At 43.2% G+C, this 27,571-nt stretch overlaps 3 protein-coding genes across 6 annotated transcripts; 1 reads left to right on the forward strand and 2 right to left on the reverse strand.

The window, feature by feature from the left end:
* On the reverse strand, window positions 1–12,914 carry kat7b (K(lysine) acetyltransferase 7b). 4 transcript variants are annotated; one of them, XM_062526608.1, is made up of 14 exons: window positions 12,699–12,914; window positions 11,882–12,029; window positions 11,458–11,709; window positions 11,026–11,108; window positions 10,302–10,385; window positions 8,778–8,876; window positions 7,849–7,959; window positions 5,998–6,189; window positions 5,493–5,582; window positions 4,836–4,976; window positions 2,735–2,828; window positions 2,182–2,328; window positions 1,233–1,339; window positions 1–604 (listed from the first exon to the last, which is right to left on the reverse strand). In XM_062526608.1, exons 1-14 carry the CDS (start codon window positions 12,711–12,713, stop codon window positions 509–511), a joined length of 1,659 nt encoding a protein of 552 aa, XP_062382592.1. In that variant the 5' UTR covers window positions 12,714–12,914; the 3' UTR covers window positions 1–508. The 4 variants fall into 4 exon arrangements, with proteins under 4 accessions (XP_062382592.1, XP_062382590.1, XP_062382591.1 ...); XM_062526606.1 differs by having other exon boundaries at window positions 5,998–6,216; XM_062526607.1 differs by having other exon boundaries at window positions 7,849–7,966; window positions 8,776–8,876.
* Window positions 12,915–13,626: 712 nt separating this feature from the next.
* On the forward strand, window positions 13,627–17,706 carry ptges3l (prostaglandin E synthase 3 like). Its single transcript, XM_062527031.1, has 7 exons — window positions 13,627–13,807; window positions 14,024–14,137; window positions 14,441–14,507; window positions 15,380–15,478; window positions 16,505–16,594; window positions 17,183–17,242; window positions 17,385–17,706. Exons 1-7 carry the CDS (start codon window positions 13,779–13,781, stop codon window positions 17,391–17,393), a joined length of 468 nt encoding a protein of 155 aa, XP_062383015.1. The 5' UTR covers window positions 13,627–13,778; the 3' UTR covers window positions 17,394–17,706.
* Window positions 17,707–22,903: 5,197 nt separating this feature from the next.
* On the reverse strand, window positions 22,904–27,126 carry g6pc1a.1 (glucose-6-phosphatase catalytic subunit 1a, tandem duplicate 1). The gene is made up of 5 exons (XM_062526941.1): window positions 26,678–27,126; window positions 26,320–26,429; window positions 25,637–25,742; window positions 24,754–24,869; window positions 22,904–23,409 (listed from the first exon to the last, which is right to left on the reverse strand). Exons 1-5 carry the CDS (start codon window positions 26,893–26,895, stop codon window positions 22,904–22,906), a joined length of 1,056 nt encoding a protein of 351 aa, XP_062382925.1. The 5' UTR covers window positions 26,896–27,126.
* Between the last annotated feature and the right edge of the window lie 445 nt (window positions 27,127–27,571).

Consider the following 27,571-nt stretch of genomic DNA (forward strand, 5'->3'; position numbering starts at 1 on the left):
TTAAGGAGATCAAAAGTTATATTTTTTGAAGATAGAAACATGTAAAACAAGAACCATCAAATGGATCAGTTCATTTTTTCTAGGTCTCTTGACAAGGCCCTATCGGGCTCTCTGCCATTTCTAGCATCTGAGGAAAAAAAATAATAAACAATCAAAAAGAAAACACAAAGAAATAAAAAAACAACACCAAGAATTTTGCACATTCTACAAGCAACGCTGCTGCTTAAACAATCAATTCATGGGCCAACATATCGCTTAATGTTGATTTGGATGAGATGGTGTTTAGAAAAATAAAAATAAAAATAAATACAATGATATCAAAAGTGTGTGTGAGGGATGGGGGGGGGGGGGGGGGGTTGTAGCTCAATACATATTAGACTATTTCACTGATATAAAAAGAGACCGGCAACTAGGATTTCATTTCATAGATCTCTAATTTTAGGTCATGACACTTCAGGTGTGGCTGTGGTTTTTGCTGGTTCAGGCAGATGAGGACTCTTTAGCCCTTCTATGTTCCTTTGGGTGGCGTCCATTTTAAAGAACTGGGGTCGATGGTTTTGGTGCCCCGCTTCGTCTCTTTGGCCTTCCATTCGTCAATCAAATCCTGCGGAAAATACACACAACAACGAGTTATTAACGACGCTGACTAAAATTCTGAATTTGTCGTGGCTTGTAAGCTTTGCTCTCTTCACAAAACTGTAAGAAATAAGCTTTGGTAGCATCTTATTATGACGAATGCATGTGTTTGCTTAAGAGAAATACAATAAATTGGCATTCCTACATCACAAATTTCAGAAAACTATTTGAGCACTGCCGTCCTCGACTGTTGAAGTAGAACTTGCTATTTCCTAGATTAACTGATCCTAAAAGGCAGTTATTAAAATTTAGAAAAATGAACTCATGAAAATTTAAGTAATTTAGGGTTTTTCAACATCACTGAGGCAAACTCAGCAAATCTGTGAAATATGAGCTCATTCTTCAGCCAATTGTTGTCAATTGGTTTCAACTACTAAGCCCTATGTGCCAGATTATAATGAGATCTCCTACATGTGAATGTATTCATTTAGCTTTTATCCAACGCAACTTATATAATAACACACAAGCTACATTCATGAGACCTTAGGTAACAATAAACACTACTTTGCACACAACACACGACTACCACAGGAGTACAGAAGTTTAAGTGCTAGTCAAAGTGCTGTCGGCGGAGATGGTGGTAGATCTTGGCGTACCTGTCTCTTCAGCACCAGGTGCTTGCCCTTCCAGTACTTGAGCATCTGCAGAGACTGCAGCGTGCTCACGATGTCCACAGGATTAACCGCTGTCTCCTGGCTAATTTCTGAGGGACGCAAACACACACGCGCACACACACACACACACACACACACACAGAGAAACAACAGCGTTGAAAGAGTCATTAGCAACCACTTCACCGAGGCGGGAGACAAAGGAGGGAGAGGAGTTGTTCCCATTCACTGGTCGAGGGGTTTAGCATACACTTCACTCTGAGCAGGTCATGGCAAACCAGGGACAGAAATAAAGTACACATACAAAGGACGGGTCCTACGAGATCAATCTCAACCAGGACCACACATATGACCAGGCCTTTATGTGAATGCGCTAACTTTTTCATTTTCACAGGTTGTAACTTCTTGTTTCTGCTTCAACCATTTTTGTATGTGCTTGTTTACATGTCTGGGCCTACTAATGATCAACAAATTCATAAAAACATGACACAGCTTTGTCAAGTATTGTCCTTTAGACAATAATCGGCATTAGCTTATTGTACATTAGTATTCCGATATTTTCTAAAACATAAATAAAAACTGCAGCTGAGTGTAATCTAATCTATATCTGAAGGACACTCCAGCAGTTTGGCGGAGTTGGTTGTGTTTTGATGATGACTGTTGTTGCTGTGTTGTTGCTGTGTTGTTGCTGTTGTGTTTGTTGCGGTGTCCGTTTTCATCGATCAAATCAAAATTGCTTTGACATCATCCACCAACCAAAACATGAAGGATCTTTGATTAAACGTTACGTTTCGAGCCATATGACTCTTCCTCAGGTGGCAGTTACTATCATAATGGTACACAATGGCATATATGGTGCAGCTGGAGGAGGAGGAAGAGGAGGGAGAGGAAGGGGAAGAGGAGAAGGAGGAGGACAACAACAACAAGGTCTTACCCTTGATGGAGATCTCCTTGCCCTGGAAGTCGTGCATGTAGCGCAGCAGCACCTCCTTCCAGTAGCTGCGGTAACTGATGAGGCCCAGGTCAGACAGGGGGCGCTCCGGCGACCCCACCTTCTCCTCCACTTTGGATAGCAGGTAGCCTGCAAGGTCAAGGTCACAGGGTCAAGGTCAAAGAAGGCAACACCATTTTTCTGACTTGTGAGCGTGCTATACTGATGGCACTGATTAACTGTGTGCTTGTTTTGAGTTTGTTGTAAAAGGAAAAAAAAAAGTTTCTAGCAAATTCGTTCAACATTACATACTTATTTAACACTACAGGTCACTTAACTGATTAAAATCCATTTTACTTTCATCATTTAATGCATTTTACTTTTGCTTTGGACATAGGTGGCAAATACCATTACATAAACATACATAATAAAGTGAAGAGGGGAAAAAAACAATGCAAAATGGTTGAGCTACTCCATATTTGAGCTACACACCGTTTTCAACCAGAGTCAAACACAGGGTGGCAACAGGTCAAGTGTAGAGTTGTCTGGTACTCACTGAAGTCAATAAGCATCTTCCCATAGCCCTGCCGCATATACTGGGGCATAGTCAGGATGCAGGAGACGTTGTAGTTTAGGAAGGAGTTCTTTTCCTGTGATAGAGAAGGGCAGGTTTATTAAACACAGTTTTACAGTCTAGGATCACTTCATCTTGGCCATGATTCCTTTACCAGAATGTAACCATTTGGTTAAATCTCCTTCTTCTTACTTTCACACAGTTGCTTCAGTTTCATATGAGCTTAGGCTGTCAATGCCTGATTTGTACGGTCAGTGTTCTTCACACTGGGTCTTGTCATACTGTACATGAACATTGATAGCATAAGCAGGGATGTGATTGGCAAAGGACAAAAAAGCAGGAAAATATGCCCCCCCCCCCGTGTAAAAAAAAGTTTGTGAACTGCTGCTCTCGTGTATATAGTTAAGGTACGGTAGTGTCGGCTACTGTGCACATCATAAATGTAATTTACTAGGCAGGTCCGGGGGCATGCCCCCCCGGGAGAAATTTTTTGAAAAATAACCCCTTAAATGACGACATCTGATGACTTTTGAGAACTATTGATAAATATATTTCAAACATTATAAAATATTACAATATAGTCTATAAGGCCTAAAGAAACTCATTTATAGAAAAGTAACCTAAGCCTACTCAAGACTAGACCAGATATGGCTGAAATATGTAGGCTATCATGATAATTTTGCCAACAATGATGTAGAACCATGTATTCTCTCAGTTCATAACATGTTTTGTTTTAACTTAAACCAACATAAAGTTATCATTTTGACTACATTATTTAGTATAGGCCTACTTGATAACATATAGCCCTTACAGTCCTCTAGTCCTGTACAATACAGTATAGTGAACCATAGGCCTATTGACACTGATGCTGATTGAAGAGGTTGCTTGAAAGTTGTTGTATTTAAGTTCCAAAGAAAATCAAATTGCAGCACTCCCTCTCCTTCCAAAGTAACATGTCCTAACTCTCCTCCTAAAATAAATTACAGGCACTGTTATACAGTAGGCTACATCACAAGTTGTCTAAGTTCACGTACTAACTAAATGGAGAGCTAAGATTAAAATTCAGACTGTGTCTTTAAATAGGCGACTTTTTTCATCTATCAGCACAATGCTACAGTAGGCCATTTCCACTAAAAATTCAGCTCAATATCTTAGCACTATCGTCATACGTTTGCAGATGGCTAGGCCTAATACCGAAATATGTTTTGAATGACATGGGGCGCACGGGTGTGAACGGCTGGACAAACGCGAAATGACAATTGTTAGCTAAACAATTTAGTAGACCTAAGGTAGACAGGCTTTGTGGTTAAAACGATGAAAACCAGTAGGCTAGTCTGTCACAGCTAACTTCAAGCACAGTAGCCTAGACTAGTTTACACGCGCAGAAATTAAAAGTCAAAATCAGCATCACGAGATTGCTGTCATTATCGGAAAATCCAGACACGTCAAACTGGACGCGAACGCTTGGCAAAGCCAAAAAACAACTTCATTAATGATATCTTTTTAAATAAATAATTTGATCTTTACCGTTTCATGGCTTCAGCTAAGAAACAAATAGTTCACCACACACATCGAACTTGCATCAAACATTCATCAACACGTCTGCTTTCACTTTCAATGAAATCCACTAGGCCTACGGACAAGGCTTGCGGAGTGATGAATGAAATAAGCACCAAACCCGTCGTCATTGTCAGCGGCATATTATTGGTCTCCCCCGAGAAAATTTTGTAAATATTGTTATGTAAATGCATAAATTCTGCGCACTTTCAGCCTACAGCAATGGTCTGTGTTAGGCTACAGATACCCCCCCCCCCTTAAAAAAAAAAAAAAAAACATCGATTTTGCATGATTCACGAGGGTCGCATTTTTACGCCTGAAAATCCGGATTTCCGGATAAATCCGGAAGAATCACATCCCTGATAAGAAAGGATGGAAGTCTATTGTGACCTCCACCATTACAGGGGAATTTCATAGCAAAATCAAAAACAGTTGTCTCGTGTTGTCATGAGAACGAGAATGGAATGGGAAGCCCATGGGGTCAAGGGGTCAAGGGGTCAAAGGGTCAACTGTACACCCTCCTCACCTTAGAGAAGTATCCCACCAGGTGGCAGCCTGTGTTGTCAGCGTCGGTCATCACGTAGAACAGGAAGGGCTCCACGTCGTAGTACAGTGTCTTGTGGTCGAGGAAGAGCTTGGCCAGAAGACACAGGTTCTGGCAGTAGATCTGCAATAAAGGATACAAGTCAATAGGGCTCGGGAACACGCCTTGCATTCTAGGAATATAGCCGCCATGTTGGTAGCGCATCGAACGTAATATCCATTCATTCAGATGCAGAAGACAAGACGCAGAAATATAGTATTAGCGATTCTTTTCCTCTTGCGATCGTGGGTTGTGCTGTTACACCCCACCACGCAGCAACATACGACCAAGAAGGCAAAAACTAAGTAACAGGAACACACTAATAGGTGGGAGTAAATCCATATTAATCCATAGTAGACTAAGGAGTGAAGCTGCCAATATGGCTGTGCCCGCGAAGTTTTCACGTCATGATCCCGAGCCCTATTGTGGCCTGGTGTCTGTGTGGTGCATTGGTCAAGAACATCCTAAAAAGAGTGAATGTGATGCGTGCCCAAAATGCAATATTTATATAGCTGGGAAGGTGCATCATTCTCCCTATTACAAATTAATTTGGCAAAAGTCATTTAAAGCTATTACATTAAGGTAAAAACTTCCATTTACCTTATTTTTCTTCCCATCTACTTCGAATACCGAGATGGCCCCTTTGCGATAGACTTCGTCTCCAGGTGGATGCTTCCAAACACATTTTGCCTGCAAGAAGAACATATAAACAAAATGAGTTTGGGACAGCAGGATTTTGCTTTAAAATAACATAACCTCTCTGCTCAGCTCCATACTTGGCATATGTGAAATCTACCAGCAACTACAATAAGATCTCCACAGTCAGCCAATGCAAACTGTAAAAGGTAAACATCAGCTTTGTCTACCACTGTCCACTAACACCTAAAGCTAATAACAATAGGAGCTGGGGGGGGAGGGGGGGGGGCAACCAATATAGCAAAACTGTGAACAAAACAAGTTGAGACACTATGGAAACCACCCAAAGTAGTGTATCTGAGGGTATTTGGGAGTATCTGGGGTATCCTGGGGGTATCTGAGGGTATCTAGGGTCATCTAGGTGCATCTGAGAGTATTCAGAGGATATGTGGGGGTATCTGTCTCGTACCATGTGCCGGCGCAGGATGGTCTGGCTCTTCATGTACTTGAGACAGAACTCGCAGACGTAGAGGCGCCCCAGCCGCGCGTACTCCTCCGGGTACGGCGAGTGGTACCAGGTGTCCAGCTCGTAGCGGCCGAACACGATGGTCTTGATCATGTTGCTGCCCTCGGTGATCTGGCCCTGAAGCCGCAGCTTCTCCTGCGATCGAAGAACGATAAGCGGGTTCTTAAAGAGAAACGGTGTTATTTATTATGTTGCAAAGGCTGCAGAAACGTCACCGTACCGCCACACAAACGGAAAGAATGACTCAATAAATATCTAGACAGGGCATCCTTAAGATAACCAACCGACAGTCTAAGACAGCACAATCACATATGTCTGATTTATATGTTTCATAAAATGAATATGTGCACTCGTGCATCACCTTGCGCGTCACTTTAAATGAAATATATATACACACTTTGAAGTGCTAAATATATTGTTCACTCAACAATAGTGCCTTACAAATACCACAACGTTAGGAAGGGAAGAAATATGTTGACTGTTTGCGAGGCGCATTTGGATACATGAGTTGGATAAATTTGAATTTAAGTGAATGATGTGACGTGAGATCAGACAGGAGAAGAAAGCCACAGGGGGAGCTGGGGGACAGAGAGATGCAGTGGAGCAGAGGTGTCCAGCTTCAGAGAGCAGAAGACCTGCCATATATTTGAAGAGCTTTGGTTCCAAAACGCTAAATCCACCATTTTAATGAATTTTCATAAATATTTGTTTTACATTTTGTTTGGCAAGTAATTACAGTGGAACTGTACTGGTTTATGTTTGGTTGATTTATCTTTACTCAATCAAAGCAAAACAACTGCATTTTTATTGATATTACCTGAAATACATAATTAAATAACACGACTTTATAATGTTTTTAAAAATGGATATATAGCGTTTTGGAATCAAACTCTTCATTTGTTCCGACCATTCACTTAATCAGCTGTTTCTGATTAGTGAAATCACCCGTGTTAAGTGCACACATACTGTAGAACCCAGAGCCATACAAAGAGAGAGTTACGACACTCTTTGATGTTGCCGCCACACAATCAAAAGTTTAAAAAAAACCTGCACTGAATGGCTGAAATCGCAGGAGGGTGGGATGTACTCCTGGATGCTGGAGAGTGTAATCGATTAACTCACTGACTACTGACCAAGAGATTGGCTGTTAATAGTTCCAAAACTCCCATAACCGCTTTCATTTTTTTTCCACAGTCTCTTACGCGAGTGTCGCCACTCTGTTTTATCTACCGCTCTGGTAGAACCTATTCATGGGTTTCATCAGGTCCCTTTCCACAGGTGTATGAAATATGAAATATAAAATCAAGCACCTAGATTATAAATGCAGACTGCAGACATGGTGGTTGAATAATACACCTGTGGAAAGGGACTTGATGAAACGCATGAATACATGGCAGGGGCTTTTTATTTTCTGAAGCCGGACTTTTACATCTCTGGAGAAAAGCTTTGGAAAGGGATAGAGGAAGAGGTGGAGAGAGGGAGAGGAAGAAGGAGAGAGGGAGATGGAGAGGGAAAGATGGAGCGATGAAGAGGGACATGGAGAGGGAGTGAAGAAATGAAGAGGGAGAGGGAAAGATGGAGCGATGAAGAGGGAGAAGGAGAGAGGGAGATGGAGAGGGAGAGAGAGAGGGAGTGAAGAAATTAAGAGGGAGAGGGAGAGAGGGAGATGGAGAGAGGGAGCTGGAAAGAGAGAGAGAAAGAGGGACAGGAGCAATGGAGAGAGAGAGAGAGAGAGAGAGAGAGAGAGAGAGAAGAGCGATGGCGAGGGAGAGCGTAGCGATGGCGAGGTCTTACCAGGTCCTCTGAGGCGCGGGCCTGGGCTTTCCTGAAGAGCTCCAGGTCGTACTCGCTGGTGATGTTCTCCAGGAGGGGCTCTCGGGACGTGCCGTGGGTCTGCCGGTGCTCCTGGGGGACATATGGGGGGGCAGGGAGGGTAGGAGCAGAAGAGGAGAGAGAGACGAGGGGAACGGGGACAGAGAGGGAGAGGGGGAGAGAGAGAGAGGGAGAGGGTAGGAAGAATAGGAGCCCAGGAGGGGAGAGAGATGAGGGGGACCGGGGAGAGAGAGAGAGAGAGAGAGAGAGAGAGAGAGAGAGAGAGAGAGAGAGAGAGAGAGAGAGAGAGAGAGAGAGAGAGAGACAGAAGAGGAGAAGGGGGGTGTTTCGGGGATTAAACCATAGAACATATGCACTCCGATATTTCTTGATTTTGAGCAGCCACAGTTTATATAGTACTGCCATAGTTTAAATGAAAATCTGTCCATTGACTGTTTCAAGGGGGGTACACACAAAGATAATCGGGCTGATTTTGCCCCGATTTCCGCCCTTCCGACCAAAGACAGAAAACGGCCAATTATCTTAAGCTCTTACGATTATCTTATGAGATTCTCTGGTAGTGTGTGGTGTGTTAAGAGTCAAAATTCTCCTGACAATTGCCTCGGAAATCCCTCAGTGCCGATAATCATGAATATTAAACATGTTCAAAATTTGCGACTGGAAATCCTGCAGTGTATGGGATGCTCCGAGGGCAGCCGAGCATGATATTTTATCGTCATGTGTGGGTTCTCTCACAGATAAAAAAAATCGGGTTGATATCTATAACATTTCTAAATTCTATAAAATGTATAGTTTATAGATAGTTTATAGATTTATAAACTCTTTCCGTGTGTACCCCCCCTTCAGACTGCAGTGCACACGCTCCGTGTGACAACATCCTGCTCGCTCACCATGTTCTTCTCCTTCTGCTCCTTGGGCGGCGGCGAGTCCCTCTTCCTCCTCATCTCCACCACCTTCTCCTTGTAGCGCACCTGCCGCGGCGTCGCCGCCTGCCCAACAACGTGCCGGGAAAAGAAAAAAATTGAAAAATTAGCTACCCGTAATTTCCCGACTTATTAGCCGCGGCTTATACATTGATTTAGTAAAATTTCTTCAGCTATGAGGTTAATACAGGGGGGCAGTTAATACGGTGTTAATATGGTTTCGTTTCTTTTAACTTGCATAAAACACTGTCCTGCGGCTTATACACAATGCGGCTTATATGCGGGAAATTACTGTAAGCTCAAGCACGGAAACCCCACGGTAACATCTGTTTATTTAGCAGATGCTTCTGTCCACAGCGACTTACATACACTACACTCAGTCAGTGTTTCAGTACAGAAAGTATACAAAAAACACATAATTCATCTTTAGGCCAATTCAGTCAGCAGATGTTAAGTTTGTCTTTATGTGTGTGTGTGTATGTGTATGTGTGTGTGTGTGTGTGTGTGTGTGTGTGTGTGTGTGTGTGTGTGTGTGTGTGTGTGTGTGTGTGTGTGGTGCCAGAGGGTGCTTATCCAGAGTGACTTAAGGTGAACTCGGGTCCCTCCTTTTAACATATGTGTGTGTGTACAAATATATTAATAACACTACATGAAATATTAAGTTATGTAAATACACAATGCAAACAATATGAGCCATGAATTCACAGGTGAGGTGAATACAGGTGAATCACAAATGAATACATCCCATGCTTGTAAAGCTGGACATAACTGTCAGTCAGACGAGATCTGTTGACTGAGGATCTGCTGACAGATGGTCTGGGCTTGCTGCAGCATGTCGAGCATGTGTGTAAAGCTTGCCTCATAGCTAACTCTCTGCTGCCCTCTTCAGGTAGGCTGAAGCATCTCTCGCACATGGGTGTTGGGTTACGCAATAGACATCATAGCCTAGTCAACGTGCTTTTGATTATTTCTCAACAGGTTAAAGTTGTAGGCCTCAAATATAACTCTATACATTGTTGGGTCAGTTTCAGCTCATTTCTTCCCAGTGGTCCAGCTACCTGTCTGTCAAAAATTCATTCATTCATCCATCCATCCATTCATTCATTCAGTCAAAAACTCATTAATTCATTCATTCATTCATGTTTGGCACTCACGGCAATGCCTCACATGCTATGTCTGTAAAGCAGCTAGGGATTGAGGTTAAAGCACCTAAAGAGCCTACTGCTGTGCATATGCCTATGCTGTATGGTCATTCAGTCCGGCCTACCTGCGTGCATATCTCCCATCTACTGGATGTACTACACATTCACTGTAGCATAGGCAATACGCAACATCCGTACGGGCCAGATTTTTGAGGCGGATTTTACATTATCTGCTCAGTACGTAGGCCGTACGTACGCGTAGAAGTATACTCAGGCCTTTAGAAACGACACCGCCTAGCAACGCCAAGCTGAGCAACAGGACAGGTGAGCAGCAGGACAGGTGAGCTACCTGGTGGCGTGTGGCGTGTCTGCTCTCCTCCGTCTGAGACTGGCTGCGGTCCTCCTCTTGCTTGTCCCGATCGATGGCTTTCACCTTCAGAAACAAACGACAAAAAAAATTGACTTATAACTCGGGAGTGTGCTGCATCTCTCTACCCAACAAAGCTTTACACCTAGTTGCCTGCACCTCGACTTTGGTGTGCGTTTGCAACTCTCCTTTCAAAACAAACTAGAAAAGCACTCAGAGAACGCAGACCTCCACCAAGCATAACCGCTTGCTGCATCAATATGGTGACACAGATCACTCCTAAAATGTAATCGTTTCTTCTTTGGGTCATTTCAAACCTTCCCAATTTCATTGAAATCCATCCATAACGTTTTGAGTTATCTTGCGGCCGGACAGACAGACAGACTGAGCGTGTTCCAGACAACCATGTTCACACCATGTTGTGAAGGAGGCGTGGAGGATTTGTGTGGAGGAACACACAAATACACTCCACCAGCCATTACAAGACACTCGGACAGGGTAATAAAAATATAAACACTTGGTATTTGTCATGTGAAACATGCGATGCTTGTTGTAAATAGCCAACAATGGACAGGTGAATGATCAGCGTTAAAGTATCAAAAAAATTCCCGAACTTCCCAATAGCCAGTCTGCACAGTGTACACATACAGTACACATATATGATACAGTGATCAGACATAACACTGCAGTCTGCGTCATCCTTTACCTTGCATTCATCTGCAGACAGGTTGTGATAGAGCGGACACCCGGATATGGAGAAGTGTCTCTCGTGCTTTCCTGTGAGGTGACCTGCAACAGACGAACGAGGAGAGCGAGTGACTTCAGAGGCCACGGAACATTCTATCTCCAAGACCACAGACAAAATAGTGTCCAAACACTGTTGCATAACAATCACTATGGAACTATTTGTTGAGGTTGCTCAGGCAACAATGTTATCAGTAAATAATTCTGATACCACAATTACATTATTAATAGCACAATCCCATTACTACCAGACAACCATCTATGTTACAGTCAATCAACAGTCTACAGCAGAAGTCAGATTTTCTGTCACAGTAGGTGACACTGCGTTGCCATGTATTTTACGGAAAGGGACAGGCGTAGATTGCCACTGAGCCAACACTCAGCGCAGACGTACCCAGTGAATTACATCCTGGGGTTGGACATTTCATGTTGAAGTTGTAGCTCTCGTGAAAGCGACGCCGCTTGGGCCGGTGGGAGGGGTCGCTGTCAGAGTCCTTCTGAGAGGGGTCCTTGGCGTGGCTTTCGTCATGAGAGGCGCTGGGGCTGGACACGTCGATGTCCGACTCCGAGGACTGGGCATTGCCTGTGGGCGTCCTCGGTGGAGATTCATCTCGGTCCACTACATGTTTAATGTCAGCAGGCACGTCTGGGAACAGACAAAATCAAAACAATGAGAGCACTGACAAGCCCATGTGATTACCAGTGAATGATACATCAAGCTAATCTGCACCAATTTGCTAGCTGTGCATGTGTCAGTAGCAAACCATTAATAAGGGTGCATTCATTGCGCTGGTTCCTTGTGGGCAGTATACTCTTACCTTGCGAGCTTTGGCTGAGACGCAAAGACGCCCGAGTGAGTCGTGTGTTAGCTCGTGTATTTCCGTCACTTTGAGAGCTGTCGGTTTTCTCGTGCTCCCCCGAGTCGTCTGAATCACCAGTAGCATCCGAGCTACTTCCTGCATTTCTCTATGAAATATCCAAACAAACAAATGCGTCAAACTATAAATGCATACAAACCTATTCAACATTTAAGTTACAAGAATATATGGTTCTGTGTTAGGAAGCAAAGAGTCATAACAGCACTGAGCAACATGGCTAACCTTCTGCAGCGAATCCTGTACTGGCAAGCATACACTAGCTAGCTTCATCAGTCAGCTAGCTAACACTTGATAGCCATCTGTAACGTTGTCATACATCTATTTACTCATGTTTATAGTTCATTTTTCAACACGGTACATTGCAAGAGCTAAATGTATACTTCAACAATGTCTATGTGCCCAAACTATTTAATTTCACCAAGTAGTAAATTGACAGATCTTCTGCACAAGAACCATGGCAGTGTTGTTTTTAGCTAACGTTAGCTAGTTGCTACCAATTCAAACGCCAGCCATTTTCATTCGTGGCTGATCAATGTAGCACAATGTTCGAATTTATCTTCATCAGCAACTATTTCATAACAAGATGTATAACGTAAACATCTATCAAACCACCTAAGACTCCAATTTTTCTTTGACCTATATATTATTTCTGAACAGATATATTGCTATTTACATGGCTAAATATAGCCGACTACGGTAACTTAGCTTTCAAGCTAGCAACTCCAACACAACTTCACTGTTGACCCATTTTTTTTACCTTTCTTCGAGGCATGCTCTCCGCTTTCAGGGCCCGTTTATGTTCAGTTGTTATCAGATAGGTTAGGTGCCGATGAATTCTCAGCTGCTCCTCAAACAGACGTGAAATTATCACGCTATTCAGTGAGGTTAGCACGCTAGCGAAACGGGGAGGAACCGACCCCCAAAGTTACCATGAACACAACACAACAATCGCCCTGACTCGCGCCACATTTTCCTCTGCAACACACACTTCCGGTAATTCACAACACCACTCGCCGCCATACCGACTCGAGCCACAAGATGGAGCCATAGACCTAAAATGGAGCCAGGAGATTAAACGAAAAAAAAAAAACTATTAGCCGAAAACTCTAGATGGCGCCCTTCTGCTGCATGTGTAGTGGACTAAAGATGGCCTACACCAAAGATACTGCCTACACGAAATCTGGCGACTAATTCAGCCCCCCCCCCCGGAATCTCATTGCATAGTATTTTGGGATAAAATATTTTTTATAATCTTATAGGATAGGATATAGCATTTTGGGACATAGGCTACAGTAGGCTAGATGTAGATAGGCTATTTTGGGACATAGGCCTAATAGAAATACTATGATTAGGCTTGATTAGACTATAATGAAGGAATACTATACATCATACAGAACACCATATGAATAATATATACTAACATAGAATCTGTGTGTGTGTGTGTGTGTGTGTGTGTGTGTGTGTGTGTGTGTGTGTGTGTGTGTGTGTGTGTGTGTGTGTGTGTGTGTGTGTAGTGTAGTGTAACTGGCCCCCAGGTATAAGAAAGAAAGTGCTGTGATTTTCTCGAGAGTTCTATAGATGGCCTGGCGTCCCATAAAAGCTAAGCCCAACGGGGGTTGTGAGGGAGAGAGCCTACTCAGTCAGGCAACAGCTGATACCACCCACCCTAAAAATAGCCACTCCACGACAGTAGCACGCCTGTTAGGGCCTTTCTTTGGCCAGTCTTCTTGTACTACAGACCGGGTCTGTATAACACGGTAGCCTGGACCTATTGTCAATAAAGTAAATAAGTGTTTACATAAATAGGTTGTTCTGGGAGCACGGACAGGTCGTCAGCATGCCCAAAATCCAGAGACCAGTGGATGGGTAAGTGAGTGGACATTCAAGTGTCTGCTGCAGTAGATTCCATGTGCTCTTCATTCGTGTCCCCGTTAAAGTTTGAAACAGAAAAGAGTGATTTCGTCAAGACCAAGATCTTTGATTGACATTTTCAATGGTTTTCTTTTTTTTGAGACAAGAACTGTATCAAAGTTTAATATCAAGTGTTTTTTTGTTGTTGTTGTTGTTTTCTTTTCTCTATAGCATTCCAGCTAAGTGTGTGTGGTTTGACCGTAAGAAATATGTCATAGTAAACTTCTCGATTCAGCAACCTCGAGATCTGCAGTGTGAAATCACAGATGACTATGTAATCCTGTGGTAAGTTTTCTTAAGTTTACAGGGAAACAGTGTAAAACATTGTCTGTTTTGAAGGTCTACCACTTAGTCGTACATCTCAATCTAAAATATGAGAATGTTTTCTAACTAGGTGGACATTAGTAAAGTGTTGTAGAAAAGTCCTTGAGATTTGTTAGTGAGGAGGGTTCATTTGTCTTTAAAAGCTATAAGGTAGCCTATTACATAAGCTTGAGCCTTCACAAGAAAGAAATTGTCTTCTCAGGTGTGGTTACCTAACATAGGTGTGAGCAATATCGAAAGTGTATCTCTCTGTTCTTTTTGCAGCTGTAAAGATGCTGATGACAACATCATTTACAACGAAATTCATTTTTACGACAAGATCATGAGACATGTAAGTGCATTGTTTTCATATCCTGCACAATAAAATAATATAAAGTGGCATTTAAAAACACACATTACACCTAAGAACATAAACATGATCAATCAAAGAATTCTTTATTGTAACATGACATATAAACACATTTTCACAATTTCACAGTGCATTATTTCGAAGCAGGCTTTCTTCAAAAGGCCGATTCATGCACTAAGTGAACTGGTCTTCTACACATAGATTTTTTCACAAAATTCTTTCTTCAATCATAGTGTTCCATTGTGGCAATGCTTACATTCTTTTTTTCATTCTCTGTTAAGTTTCAATGTGTTTGAATATAAACAACAGCCATAGTCCTTGAGCAAGACCCCCCAATTTTGGTAAATCAACGGGAATAAGCCTCATCTTGATTTTTGACCATACTTATGTGATAGCATTTGCTTGATGAGTTGTTTCAGCCTCTCTACCGTTGTATGTCTATGAAGGGATTTCTTACAGGTAGGCTAAACATTTTAAAATAGACATCTCCACAACTTCCAAAGCTGGTTCAAAATTCTTTTTTTTTGTTTTTGATTTGGAACATAGTAGTAGAGATGGTATCAACCAACCCCTCTGGCTCAAGGACTAGCAAGGTTTAAACTTAATGGACAGAGATGTTTTCAGCTTCAGCATAGCTTATATTCATATTGTTTCTAGACAGGGCAAAGCAAGGCAGTCTAGGCAGGCATGCACCAGGCAAAGTAGTTCAATGTGTTTTATACAGACATAGAGATCAGCAAACATTAACAAATCACAACAATTACAAGTAAAAGTAATAGCATAATTCAAATCAAAACAAAGAAGAATAAAATGTATCGTGATTGTTAAGTTAACCCTGACTGTTGGTCGGACAGGACTCCAGAGAGAGGCCGTACGATCGCACAGTCAACCTGCTGCTGAGGAAGCAAACACCTAATACGGCGTGGCCGCGTCTCACCAAAGACACCGCCAGGGTGAGTCAGGACTGGTCAACAACAACCCTGCTGGAGCAGAATCGTGGAGAGTGATCTGTTCTCAGATCAGGAGTCTATGAAACCCTGGTGGAGTCATTGCAAGATATTGTTTTTGGTGTATATCCAGAAAACGTGCACTCGTTTGACTAAATTGTGTGCTCATTTTACTAAATCCTTAGCTCCTACACAAAGATGTCTTGCAATGACACATCCTGTGGGGTGAATCATGAATGTTAAAGGCTCTGCAGAGAGAGAGAGAGAGAGAGAGAGAGAGAGAGAGAGAGAGAGAGATGTGGTTGGTATGTAGGAGCCCTATAAGGATTTTGGCCTAGCCCCAGACCGTTAAGATTTAGCAATGTAAAAGAGCAAACTCATTTGTTTGTTTGTTTGTTTGTTTGTTTGTTTTGTTTTGTATGTTTGTTTTCCATATAGTAGACGCTTCTAAGCAACTTGTTATGCAAGGGTTACTCTCCCTGAAGCAGCTCAGGGTTGAGTGCATTGCTCAGGACAACAATGGAAGCTGGGAAGCAACTTATAACATGCTAGCCCAGCTCTTTAGCTACCACCACCCCACTGTTGATTGTTTAGAACTCTTCTTGGTATCAAACATATTGACGCAGAACTGCTTATATAGCCTCAAAGCCTCCTGTGTTGCAAAGAGATGCAGTAAGCCTTTCTGGAATACACGTCCATAATTGACACTATCTTGTGGAGATTAGGCGGTCAAAGAGATTATCTATACCAATTCAGCTCTGTCTATTTACTTGTACTAAAACTGTAACAACTGGTACCTGAAGTGACACACAGCCTAAAACAAAACACAGCTGGCACCACTGACTAAAGTGCCCATGGGGACTCGGGTTCCAGTCCGACCTGGGTCATTTCCCGATCCCACCCCTTCTCTCTCCCCCCTCATATCCTGTCAGTCACTTCACTGTCCTATCAGATAAAAGGCAAAAAGTAAAAAAAAAAAAATACACTTTAAAATTGTATTGTATCAAATGTGCATAATCGCCTGTCTTACAGCCCAGCTGGATGGCAGTAGATTTTGACAACTGGAGAGACTGGGTGAATGAAGATGATGATGGCAGGGAAGAGTTTGAGTACTATGCAGACGTAAGTGTTTTTTTTTCCCCTTAAAGCGCCAGCAAGTTATTTTGGTCTGACATAATAGGCAACAAATCTTCAAAATGCTGAGTGAGTTTGGATTTTTCCGTAATGCATATGGCAAGTGCTGTGGACAAATCCTGCCTACTGTCCTTTTCCTTACCATGAACCATCTAAATGAAAAGACTTAAAGCTATCAAATGTTTACCAAGTGTTGCTCTAATGTGCTTAACCTGTTGTCATGGTAACATTTAAGACTTTAAAAAGAGTGACATGCACTGTCATGAGCCCTAACCCTAACCTGTCATGACAAAATCCGAATGACATTTAATGACAGAAGTGTCATTAAGTGTCATAAAAGTCATAAAAGTAAACGTGCATAAAATGGCTTGTTGGGGGAGAAGTCAGAGTGCATTCTCAGCTGCAACACTGTCAGTTCCCCTCTCTACACATCCCTATATTCTCACTTAGGGTCTTCCAAAGCCATAGATTTGTAACTCATGGAATGTAGCGTCGGAAAAGAAATGTAATGCAATGCAATTGATTAATGCCATTTTTATTTCTGTATTTATATCATTTATATAATTTCTAACACAGATGATGAAAGATCTGCAGAAGAAAGGGGAACCACCTTCTATGGATGATCTTGATTTTGATGTAAGTGGACATCAAACTCTACATCTCCACACACACCCACACACACTCCTCGTCCCTGTAACAACATGTCTATACTGTTTTGAATGACCAGTGATGGACCTCTGAACGTGTCTGAATCACAATTGTGCTTGTGTCTTTACAGGATGACTGATTCTGGGTCCGAAAAATGATTATCAAAAATGTCACTGGCTCCCTCTTAAAACCCAGTAAATCGGCAAAACAATCTAAATCAGTACACCTGTGCTAAACAGCTGACTTTGAATGATATTTCCCTGATTCTTGCCTTTGTGTTACTGATGAACTGAAGCATCATTTTCTACCTGTTTGTCTTCCGGTTGCCACAGCATTTTCACTGAAATTGACTGACCTGTGATGTGTGTTGTGTCTTACTAATGTGCTATTTAAGACATTTTTATTCGCTTTCTGTATTAATAAAATCTTGTAAATAAACGTTCCTTTGCTTCCTGTTACGTACGCATTCAGTGTATATTTCTTAAAAGCAGTTTCTTTCTTCTTTTTTTTCCGCTACTGGTCTCCCCTGCAGTTACGGAGAATATTTCTATTTTACACAACTGTTATAAAGATAAATATTAAAGAGACCCTATGCAACTTTCTGCAGGAGACGATCGCTCCTTGTTCACATCTGGAAGTCTGAGACGAAGAACCAAGCTTGCAATTTATATATTTAAATATAGCCTATACACGTATAAATGTACACGCTGAAGCTGTCGGGGAAGCTCTGCAGAGAAAATGCAAGCATAAAACGAGCGAAAACGAAAAACGAAACCGAAATCAGAGATGAAATCGCCAATCCTGCATAGTTCCTCTTTAATATAGGGCTCCAGGAATGTACTTTAGCATCACCATATTGGTGGAGAGACAATGATCACTGGAGGCCAGTGGAGAGACAGATGTCTTTGATTGGAAATCATACAGCTTTTGCATAACATTGCCGGCAAGTGTTGCCCAGATATCTAGCTTATTATCTGGTTGTAATGCCATAGCACCCTTCCCCCAAGGCATTGGGGATGTGGATTTGCAAGTTGCTGGACTGGTTCTCTGTAGACATGGAAGGCGTGCGATTCTCCCTATTACAGTTAATTTAGTTAGTTAACAATCAGAATCAATCAAAGTCGTTATCTTAATATTAAAGTCTTGCATTGATGCCTAGCTGTGGGCATTACAATTCAGTTTACCATGACTTCAAAACTGTTATATTAAGGTAAACATACAGTATGTAGGACTTCTCTTCATAGCAAATGAACAAGATCAATGTGGCTTTTAATGTGCCCATCATACTGTATAAGATGTTACACATGAACAGCAGATCCAAACCCGAATGAAAATACATGATGTTAAGGATCTGATTTGACCAATTAACTATTATCATATGCTGCAAAGCCATGCTACATATGTATGCTCTGGTCCATGTATTTCAATGGATAAAGATACGTAAATAGATTGATTACGTTATCAATTTCCAAAGATGATGTTACAGCAGCAATGAATAATATTAACATATATCACACACATGTTCAAGTAACAAATAAATACATACAATGAATATAGAGTCTCCTTTAAACGTTTTCCAGAGGTTTCCATTTCCTCAGACTTCAGTGTTAAAGATAAATGCATCTTACCTGTGGACCTGTGGACCTGTGGCCCAGTGTCACTGTGTGGAGCTGCATCCAGGACTGCACGTGTCATCTGTCTGCGTCCAGTGTCACTGTGTGGAGCTGCATCCAGGACTGCACGTGTCATCTGTCTGCGTCCAGTGTCACTGTGTGGAGCTGCATCCAGGACTGCACGTGTCATCTGTCTGCGTCCACTCCGCCCCACAGCTGCCCCGCTGGACATGTTGCAACACACACCCTCCTAGTGCGTCACTGCCTCACTCATCATAACGGGGCATCACACTCTGCACTCGTGCCACATGCACACACACACACACACACACACGCGCAAGCACGGGTCAGGACACCCCCCGCCCCTAAACCACCCACCCATACACACACACACACACACACACACACACACACACACACACACACACACATTCCCACACACGCACGCACGAGCACGGGTCAGGACACCCCCCGCCCCTAAACCACCCACCCATACACACACACACACACACATACATTCCCACACACGCACGCACGAGCACGGGTCAGGACACCACCCGCCCCTAAACCACCCACCCATACACACACACACACACACACACACACACACACACACACACACACACACACACACACACACACACACACACACATTCCCACACACGCACACACGAGCATGGGTCAGGACACCCCCCGCCCCTAAACCACCCATCTCAAACACACACACACATACACACACACGCACGCACGCACACACACACACACACACACACACACACACACATGCATGAGTGCGGGTCAGGACACCCCCCGCCCACCCACCCATACACTCACTCATACACTCACTCATACACACACACACACACACACACACACACACACACACACACACACACACACACACACACACACACACACACACACGCACACGCACAAACACACACACACACACACGCAAAACACACACACACACACACACACACACACACACATGCACGCTCGCACTCACAGACAACACACATGTCTGGAACTGATGCGGTAACATTCTAAGCCATGCATCATCCTCATCACTTCCTATTTATGTAACATGGTTAGAGAGTCAATCAGTCATAGAAATTCAAAAAGACACACACACACACACACACACTGTGACTGACCTGTTGCTGTAACAGTAGGTAGGGGTTATCTCCGCGGCAGTTGGAACAGGAAGAGACCAGTGTGCTCAAGGAGAGATAGGAAGGATAAGACAGAATCGGAGAACATCAAAGTCCTTTACACAAGACTCCTGACGCGTCTCAGGGCATTAGGCAACAAAGTATCATTAATTAATCAACTGCCAGCACCAAGCCACCTGGTCTCCACCTGACACAGTGACACATATCCGTGGACTGGAGTCATCTGCATTCTGCACTGCTATGGGAACATTTAGTCAAGTTCTACGAGAGAGGGATTCTGTTGTCATGTCATGTGTTTAGCTCTTTTACATAAGTTTTGTCCTTGTCACTGCATGCATTGCACACATAACCGTCAGGGGTGGTGTTGGGGGAGGGGGGGGGGGGGGGGGGGGGGCAGGGGGTTGCAAAAACATTGATAAGCTTGTTTGCCTGGGCCAGTGATGTCATGAGGGGGGAGGAGGGTGTTGGGGGAGGGGCAGGGTGGTCAGGGGTGGGTTGTGGCCTCAATGCCATTTTACCTTCTCTGTGATTGGCATGAACAAAACGTTTTGCCCTCAGGCCAACCGCGGCTGTACCAAAAATACCCCCACCCCTCTTCCCCGGGGTAATTAAAGGACAAGGGGTAAAAGGAAGGGGTTTGCTGGGGGTGGGGCTGGGGGTGGGAGCTGGGGGCAAAGGGGTTGACAACAAGGCCCCAGTTAATATGTAGCTGTTGTCCCCTCTGTACCTCGTCATAGGGTTAATCAGAACGTGTGTCCAGACTCAGGAACTCAGTAAACACCAGGCCACCCTGCAGAAAAAATGACAAATGCGTGCACAAGGGGAAACAGGAACAACAGAGCACGCACAGATGAGATGAACATTTGTGGCTTGTTGTGTCTTGTCCGAATCCAAATTGTCACCATATTTAGGACATATTGCACGGAATGCTATTATGGCAGCAGTTCATTGACTATCCTGCTCTTAAAATAGAATTTCCCCAGTACGCTAGAGAGCCAACAAAGAAGGGGGAAATGCAGCTTATTTGACTGGGAGCTTAATTCGTCTCTTTGCTTCGACACACTTATTATATTATATTAATCATATTCTAAAATAAAAATACTAAGAAAGATTCCTGATGGCAAAACTATGTATCTATTCTATACAGTAATCTATTCAACACATGACATGACTTAGTATGACACACATTTGCATTTGCATATCAAAAATCAGGAGAAAACCCCTTCACAAAAACTGATTCAACAGTGTTTATTAATGATATACGATACGCCCCTTGTTTATGCTACTGTGCTTTTGTACATCCGCACACTGAAAAATAAGTGAATGGGGCGTTATTGTGCCTTAAAACCGCTTAACATGAATGATCAAGCTGGCAATGTTTAAACTTCAGACTTTTCTTCCACCGCTGCAACCGTAGAACAAGACACAGCCCTCTCACTGTACCGGCCCACAGAGAGGAAGAGGGTTCAGGGTTCGCTGGCTAACAGGCGACCTTTGCCCTCCTGATGTACGTATCACGCACATGGTGGACAGCCTCCATTCGGAACAGCGAGTCAACGAGAAGATAACGGAGGGAGGTGTGTCCGTCTCGAGATGCAAAACAAAACATGACAAATGGGTCATAAACACACTAATGGCCACATCTGGTCCCTGATACCTACCTCGGGAACGACACAAACAAGTGCATAAAAGTGTTTTGTCTCAAAGTCCTTTCCCTGCACACAACGGAAGTGGAAGGATATCTAAGTAGTTCCTATAAACGACTCTCTTGTAGGCTACAAATACTTAGGCTGAGCTAATGAAAGCGTTTTATTTTATTAGCAATGCATGCTTTATAACACTCTGAAGTACAGTAATACAAACGCAGTCCACATCACACATACACCTCCACAGGGAATCATTAAAATACATCCACACACACACACACACACACACACACACACACACTCATGCATACATACACATACTGTACATACACACACTCCACACACACATCCCAAAATACCCATTATACACATCATATGCATTAAGTACTGTACATGTACTATGTACTGCCACTCATCACATACTGTAGATCATGGAACACACACCACCAAGCACACACATGCACGACAGCATATTTACAGGGCTTAAAGTGTGAGTCCAAGGGCATATAGGCTACTCCAGCTCCCTTCAAACAACACACAGGCCAAGTTATCACAACAGGTAACAAACTGTACACAAAGGGTGAACTACATAAAAGTCGATGCCACTTTAACATCCTTTTCACTTAATATTTTTTTTAATGGCACATCACTTCAGCTCAACTCAATAATACTGTCAGCGGTAGAAATTAAGCTGCTATAAGGTCATGCAGGGGAATGAGCTTACTGTATATCTGAGGTAAAATTCAAAGGCCCCTGATATGAACACCAGTTCCATGTAAAGGGTCGTTCACACCAGGAACGATAAAGATAACTATAACGATAACAGCGTCCACACGGAGCGACGTGTTGATGAATGAACAATTTGATGCATTCTGATTGGCTCTCAGCTTTTTGTCAATCTCAAAATCGCAAAAAGTGAAAGTGAAAGTGATCCCCAACGATATCATTCTTTATATCGTTATCGTTATAGTACATTTCCGGACGTCGTCATTCATATTAGCTAGAACGAGACTTTTTTGTCGTCGTTACAGATATCGTTCTTGGTGTGAACAGCCCTTAATTCTGATTATTCTAAATTGAAATGGGCAAGATTTTCTTGCCATGAATGTGAAAAACACTACTGATTCTGCAGTGTTCTAAACCATTTCACAATTTTCACTCGAATGAGATTTCCAGACACAAGACCCAACTAGCCTATCTCCTCATATATCGTGATTAAAGCATCTTTTCATCTCCTTTGCTGTTTAGTAGCCTTGTCAGGCCAGCGGGCACTAAAGTAGTAGGAATTAAAATGGTGGCAGCGCTCTTGCAAAACGACAGCAGATAGAACAGCTCTTGATTCTTTGACGAGAAGGTGAAATTGTCCAGCAGCCAACATAAGAGTAACGATGCTATTATACATCCAGCCCTGTAGGTGGCGCCGCTGCTCTTCTTGGTCTCGGTGCGCAGAGGCGAGTGCAGGCCCAGGCCCAGGCCAAACAGCGTGCCCATGTTGCGGAGCAGGCTGGCGAAGGGTGTGCTGTCCATGTGCACCCAGGCCGGGTTGATGCAGTGGGTCTGGGCCTTCTCCAGGGTCCACAGCAGATCCACCCCCACGGCCTTCAGCAGCACGTAGAAGCCCACGGCGAAGGAGGTGAGGAAGAGCATGACGCCGAAGTACTTCTTCATGCTGGCGCTGTAGATCCACTGCACCCTGGAGAACACCTCAGCAACAATGAGACCTGTCAGAGGAAATACCAGCAAAACAGGTGAGCAGCGCTAAGGTTAGCGCAAAGGTAAGAACTGTAGAACCTCAATCTGGTTGTGTCTCAAACCGCCTACCTGAGTACTTGCACACTTCAAATACTTAGTTTAAGTATATAGGGCAGATATTGGGACAATACTAACCATCGATAAGTGGGCACTATGGAAGTAAGCACTGAGTGCACTAGCAGTGCACTCCCGGAAGGGGGGTCATCCCTATGTTCCCCAGGTCCTACGTTCCCCGGTTTTCGCCAAAAGGGTCCTATGTTCCCCGGTATGTATTGCGACTGAGGAACATAGGACCTTTTTGGGAAAAGTGAGGAACATAGAACCCTTTTTGAAATGTACCAAAAAAAGGGTCCTATATTCCCCAGTCCCATACAAAGTGGGGAACATAGGACCCCGGGAACATAGGCTCCCGACGGAAGTATGTGGTGGTTTGGGACACAGCCCCTGTGTTTTGGGACACAGCCCCTGTGTTTTGGGACATCCAACCATTTCGTGTACTTCAGAGTTATTCACTAGTGAATGAAGTGCACTTCAAAGTTACTCATTATGTCGCGAATGAGTGAATGTTTTTAAACACAACATCAAGCTTTAGTGTGATGCTGAGTTGATCATACTCAAACAATCCATGAATAGTGGGAGTGGTTTAGGTGCTAAATAAGAGGGCTTGTAGGTGTTCAGCATTAATATTAGAAGAGTGTCAGAAAATATGCCAGAAATTGAGTTATTTAATCAGAATATATAAATACCTCCAAAAACTAGCTGGTCTACTTTGGCTTTTATTAAAGTAGGGAAAATGCTCTTGCCTTCCCAATGGTTTTAATTTCGTAAACATACAGCTAGCTAGCTTTGTTGGCATTATCATAACATGAGTTGCTAGCAGAGACTGTCATGGCCATTATTTCTGTTTGACGGTAAGCAATGTCCGTACCTATGGCCCTATTTTAACTTGATGCAAATGCTGAAGACCACACTAAACACAATGTAGTCACCAGATAATGGTTGAATCTGAAACTGATAAGGGCCGGGTTTCCCAGTTTCGTTAAGAAGCTCTTAAGTGCTAAGAACTTCTTAGGAGTGCTATAAGAACGTTCTAAGAATGCTCCTAAGAAGTTCTTAGCACTTAAGAGCTTCTTAACGAATCTGGGAAACGCGGCCAAGGGCTGAACTAAAACGTTCAAAATGGAAGGCTTTCTTCTGAACCACCTCTAGGCCCAGCCAGAGCCCCGTATTAGACATTCTCTGGCCCAGCATCATAACAGGTCTCAGGTGCCGGGGCGGGGAGAACCCTTTTTGGCCCCGAAGAGCTTCCGTACCTGATATGACTCCACTGATGACCTGATGAGGGAAGTGGGCGGCCATGTACACTCTGGACATGCACACGATGAGCTCTATCAGGACGAACAGGACCAGCAGGGCAGCCTGCAAAAGACTTCACAGCGAGAGATAATAAAGTATCCAAATTAATAAAGTCATTCGAGAAGCGTACACTCTAAAAACTGTTGGGTTGGAAATAACCCAAGCGCAGAGTCAGATATGGACCGACTCAACATTGGGTCAATAACCCAAAAATAACCCAAGCGCAGAGTCAGATATGGAGCGACATTGGGTTACTTCAACCCAGCCCTTAACCGACCCAGCACTGGGTTCCATTAAACCAGCAGTTGGGTTACTGAAATGACCCAGCAGTTTTTAGAGTGTAAGTATTTATTTATAGCTCATTTTCTAGCACACATGACTGCTAAAAGCTCTTCACACAAAGACAACATAAACACAACAGAGATAAGTCCATGTTCCATGCAGAATGGCAGATTTAGAACACAACTGAATCATCAAACAATCCTATATTACTGACATAATACAGTTGTAAAAATGAATAAACAAATACACCATGGCATGACTTGGGAAGACAGAAAGAGGGTAAAAAATAGTTCAATAACACAACTGTAACACACTTAATTAACTAATTAATTAATAGCATATTAAATTAATCTGACAGGCCATACTGTCCCCTTTAAGAGATAACAATTGTGGAGTATTAATCTTGGTGGACAAACAAGAGGTATTTCCTGAACTAATCACTGTGAGTTGCAAAACCAGTATGTTCATCTATTGGCTACTGGCTCAACCTATGAACCTCTGTAACCTCTCCATCTCTGTAAGAAGCTCAGTTGCTAGTGGCCATGTCTACGGACCCACCTGTGGAGCAGAAAGGGTGTTTTCTTCTTGGCAGCCATTGATAGAACAGCTGTTATCATCACATACCACACCCCTGCAGCCCCCATGGCGTGACCCGAAGGACTTCCTGTGTGAGACAGCCAATACGAAGCAAGAATCAATTGGAATGCTCAAATATGTGGTTGCCATGGCTGCTAGGCATGGCTAGGCTACTTTCACACTTGGTCCACTTGAGTTTTCTAAGCACACAAACACAGAGCCAACTTCAAAACTAATTCAATACAACAAAGATACAGATAAAAAAAAATGCACTGAAAGGTTTACCCAATCTTGACGGTAATATTTTAGTTTTCAAATAAAACTGGAGCAATTTCTTTTATCAGCTTTCCATCTCAGCTCAGACTCAAAGGGCAAAGGTTTTTGTCCAGACAATAGTTACTTTTATCAGTCCCTGATTTGGGTCATGAATTAAAGGTAGGTACTCTGGGCAGTCCCTAAAAGATACAAATGACATATTGTAGCAATCGTGACCAGCTCATTGTGATATTGCAGATGGGAAGTTGAACCGTATCAAGATAGAGATTAGCTCTGCCAGACTCGGGGAGCGTGATCAAGGAGTAGGAGTTTGATCAAAGGTTCTTCTCATTGAGCAGTGGATATCTGCGGTAGCTTCTTACGCTAGAGGAACTGTACTTGATAGATACCTGGGCCTGTTTCACATGTGATGGGGAACTGCTCCAAGGATGGTCTCGCGTCCGCACCGTAGAACTTGGTGTCATGGACCCACCAGTAGGGCCTTTCACCAAAGAGAACCCTGGGGGTGAAAGAACAATGAGTAGAACAGTCACTTAAAAATATATATATATTTTTAATTGTATGTGTTTAAAAAATACTTAATACTAATACATGCTCTTGCAAACAACTTGTATACATTTACACAATCATGTTAAGAGAACTATTGTGTAGTTTTGTTAATTCTTGTCGTTTGAATGTGAGGTGTCACACAGTATAACATCACATATTGCTTTTCTATCAGACATACTCCTCAACTCCTCTACTTACCACTTGAGGACGAGGTTGATCCAGTCCCCAATGACAGCCACCCAGATGAGCTTGATGCCAACGTTCCTGCTCAGGTGGAACCAGACGGGGAACAAAACAAAGTAGGCTGTGTGCAGGTCAGCCACCGTGGACGCAAACTGGAACCAGCCCTCGTACGACTTATAGTCCGTTTGGAGGTGAACCGCAAGGCTCACCCCCCAGCTGTGAAGAAGATCCATGGCAAGAGGCCCCCAGGGGGTGGTACTGGCAGAATCACCCCAGAAAAGGTGGCCTTTATCCGGGCTTCGGCTGCTCCAGAGACCCGGTGAGGATGGAGCTCTGGTTGTCAACCAGTAGTAGTACTTACAGTCTCATACCTCCAGCTTCAGGACTTTGTGTCTGGTCGATTCTGTTTGCACGGCTACCAGATCATTCAGGTATACCCCGTATTGACCTCTCACCCCAGCCGTGAGGCCAGAACTGATAAAGTCGGGAGGTGGTGTGGAGACCGGCTGACCCCCCATTAGATCATGACGTCAGTTTGAGGAGAGAGAGGTCAAAGGTTGCTCTTCTCAACCCATGGGCCCATGTTTATTCATGCTCTCAGTGCACAGGTGGAAATGTTTACACTTCAAAACATGTATCTGTTGCACGTGGAATAAATTAAACAAAGTACTCTCCTAAATTAGAACTTGGAAATGTCGGTGTTGCAGAAGCGATTAAAGTAACACAAAATCAGAATTGGTCTTTCACTCATTGTGTCACTTTTCAACATACTGGGGACACCCTATGATGTCATTTTTTAATGTGCAGTATTCCATGAGAGTCCATCAGACAGCCCTGTACCTTGGAACATACCACTTAAAAAGTGACCAATTCATTAAAACGTGACCCAAAAAAAGGTAGATTACAGCA

The sequence above is a fragment of the Sardina pilchardus genome, chromosome 22, assembly GCF_963854185.1.
Source record: "Sardina pilchardus chromosome 22, fSarPil1.1, whole genome shotgun sequence".
NCBI lineage: Eukaryota > Metazoa > Chordata > Actinopteri > Clupeiformes > Clupeidae > Sardina > Sardina pilchardus.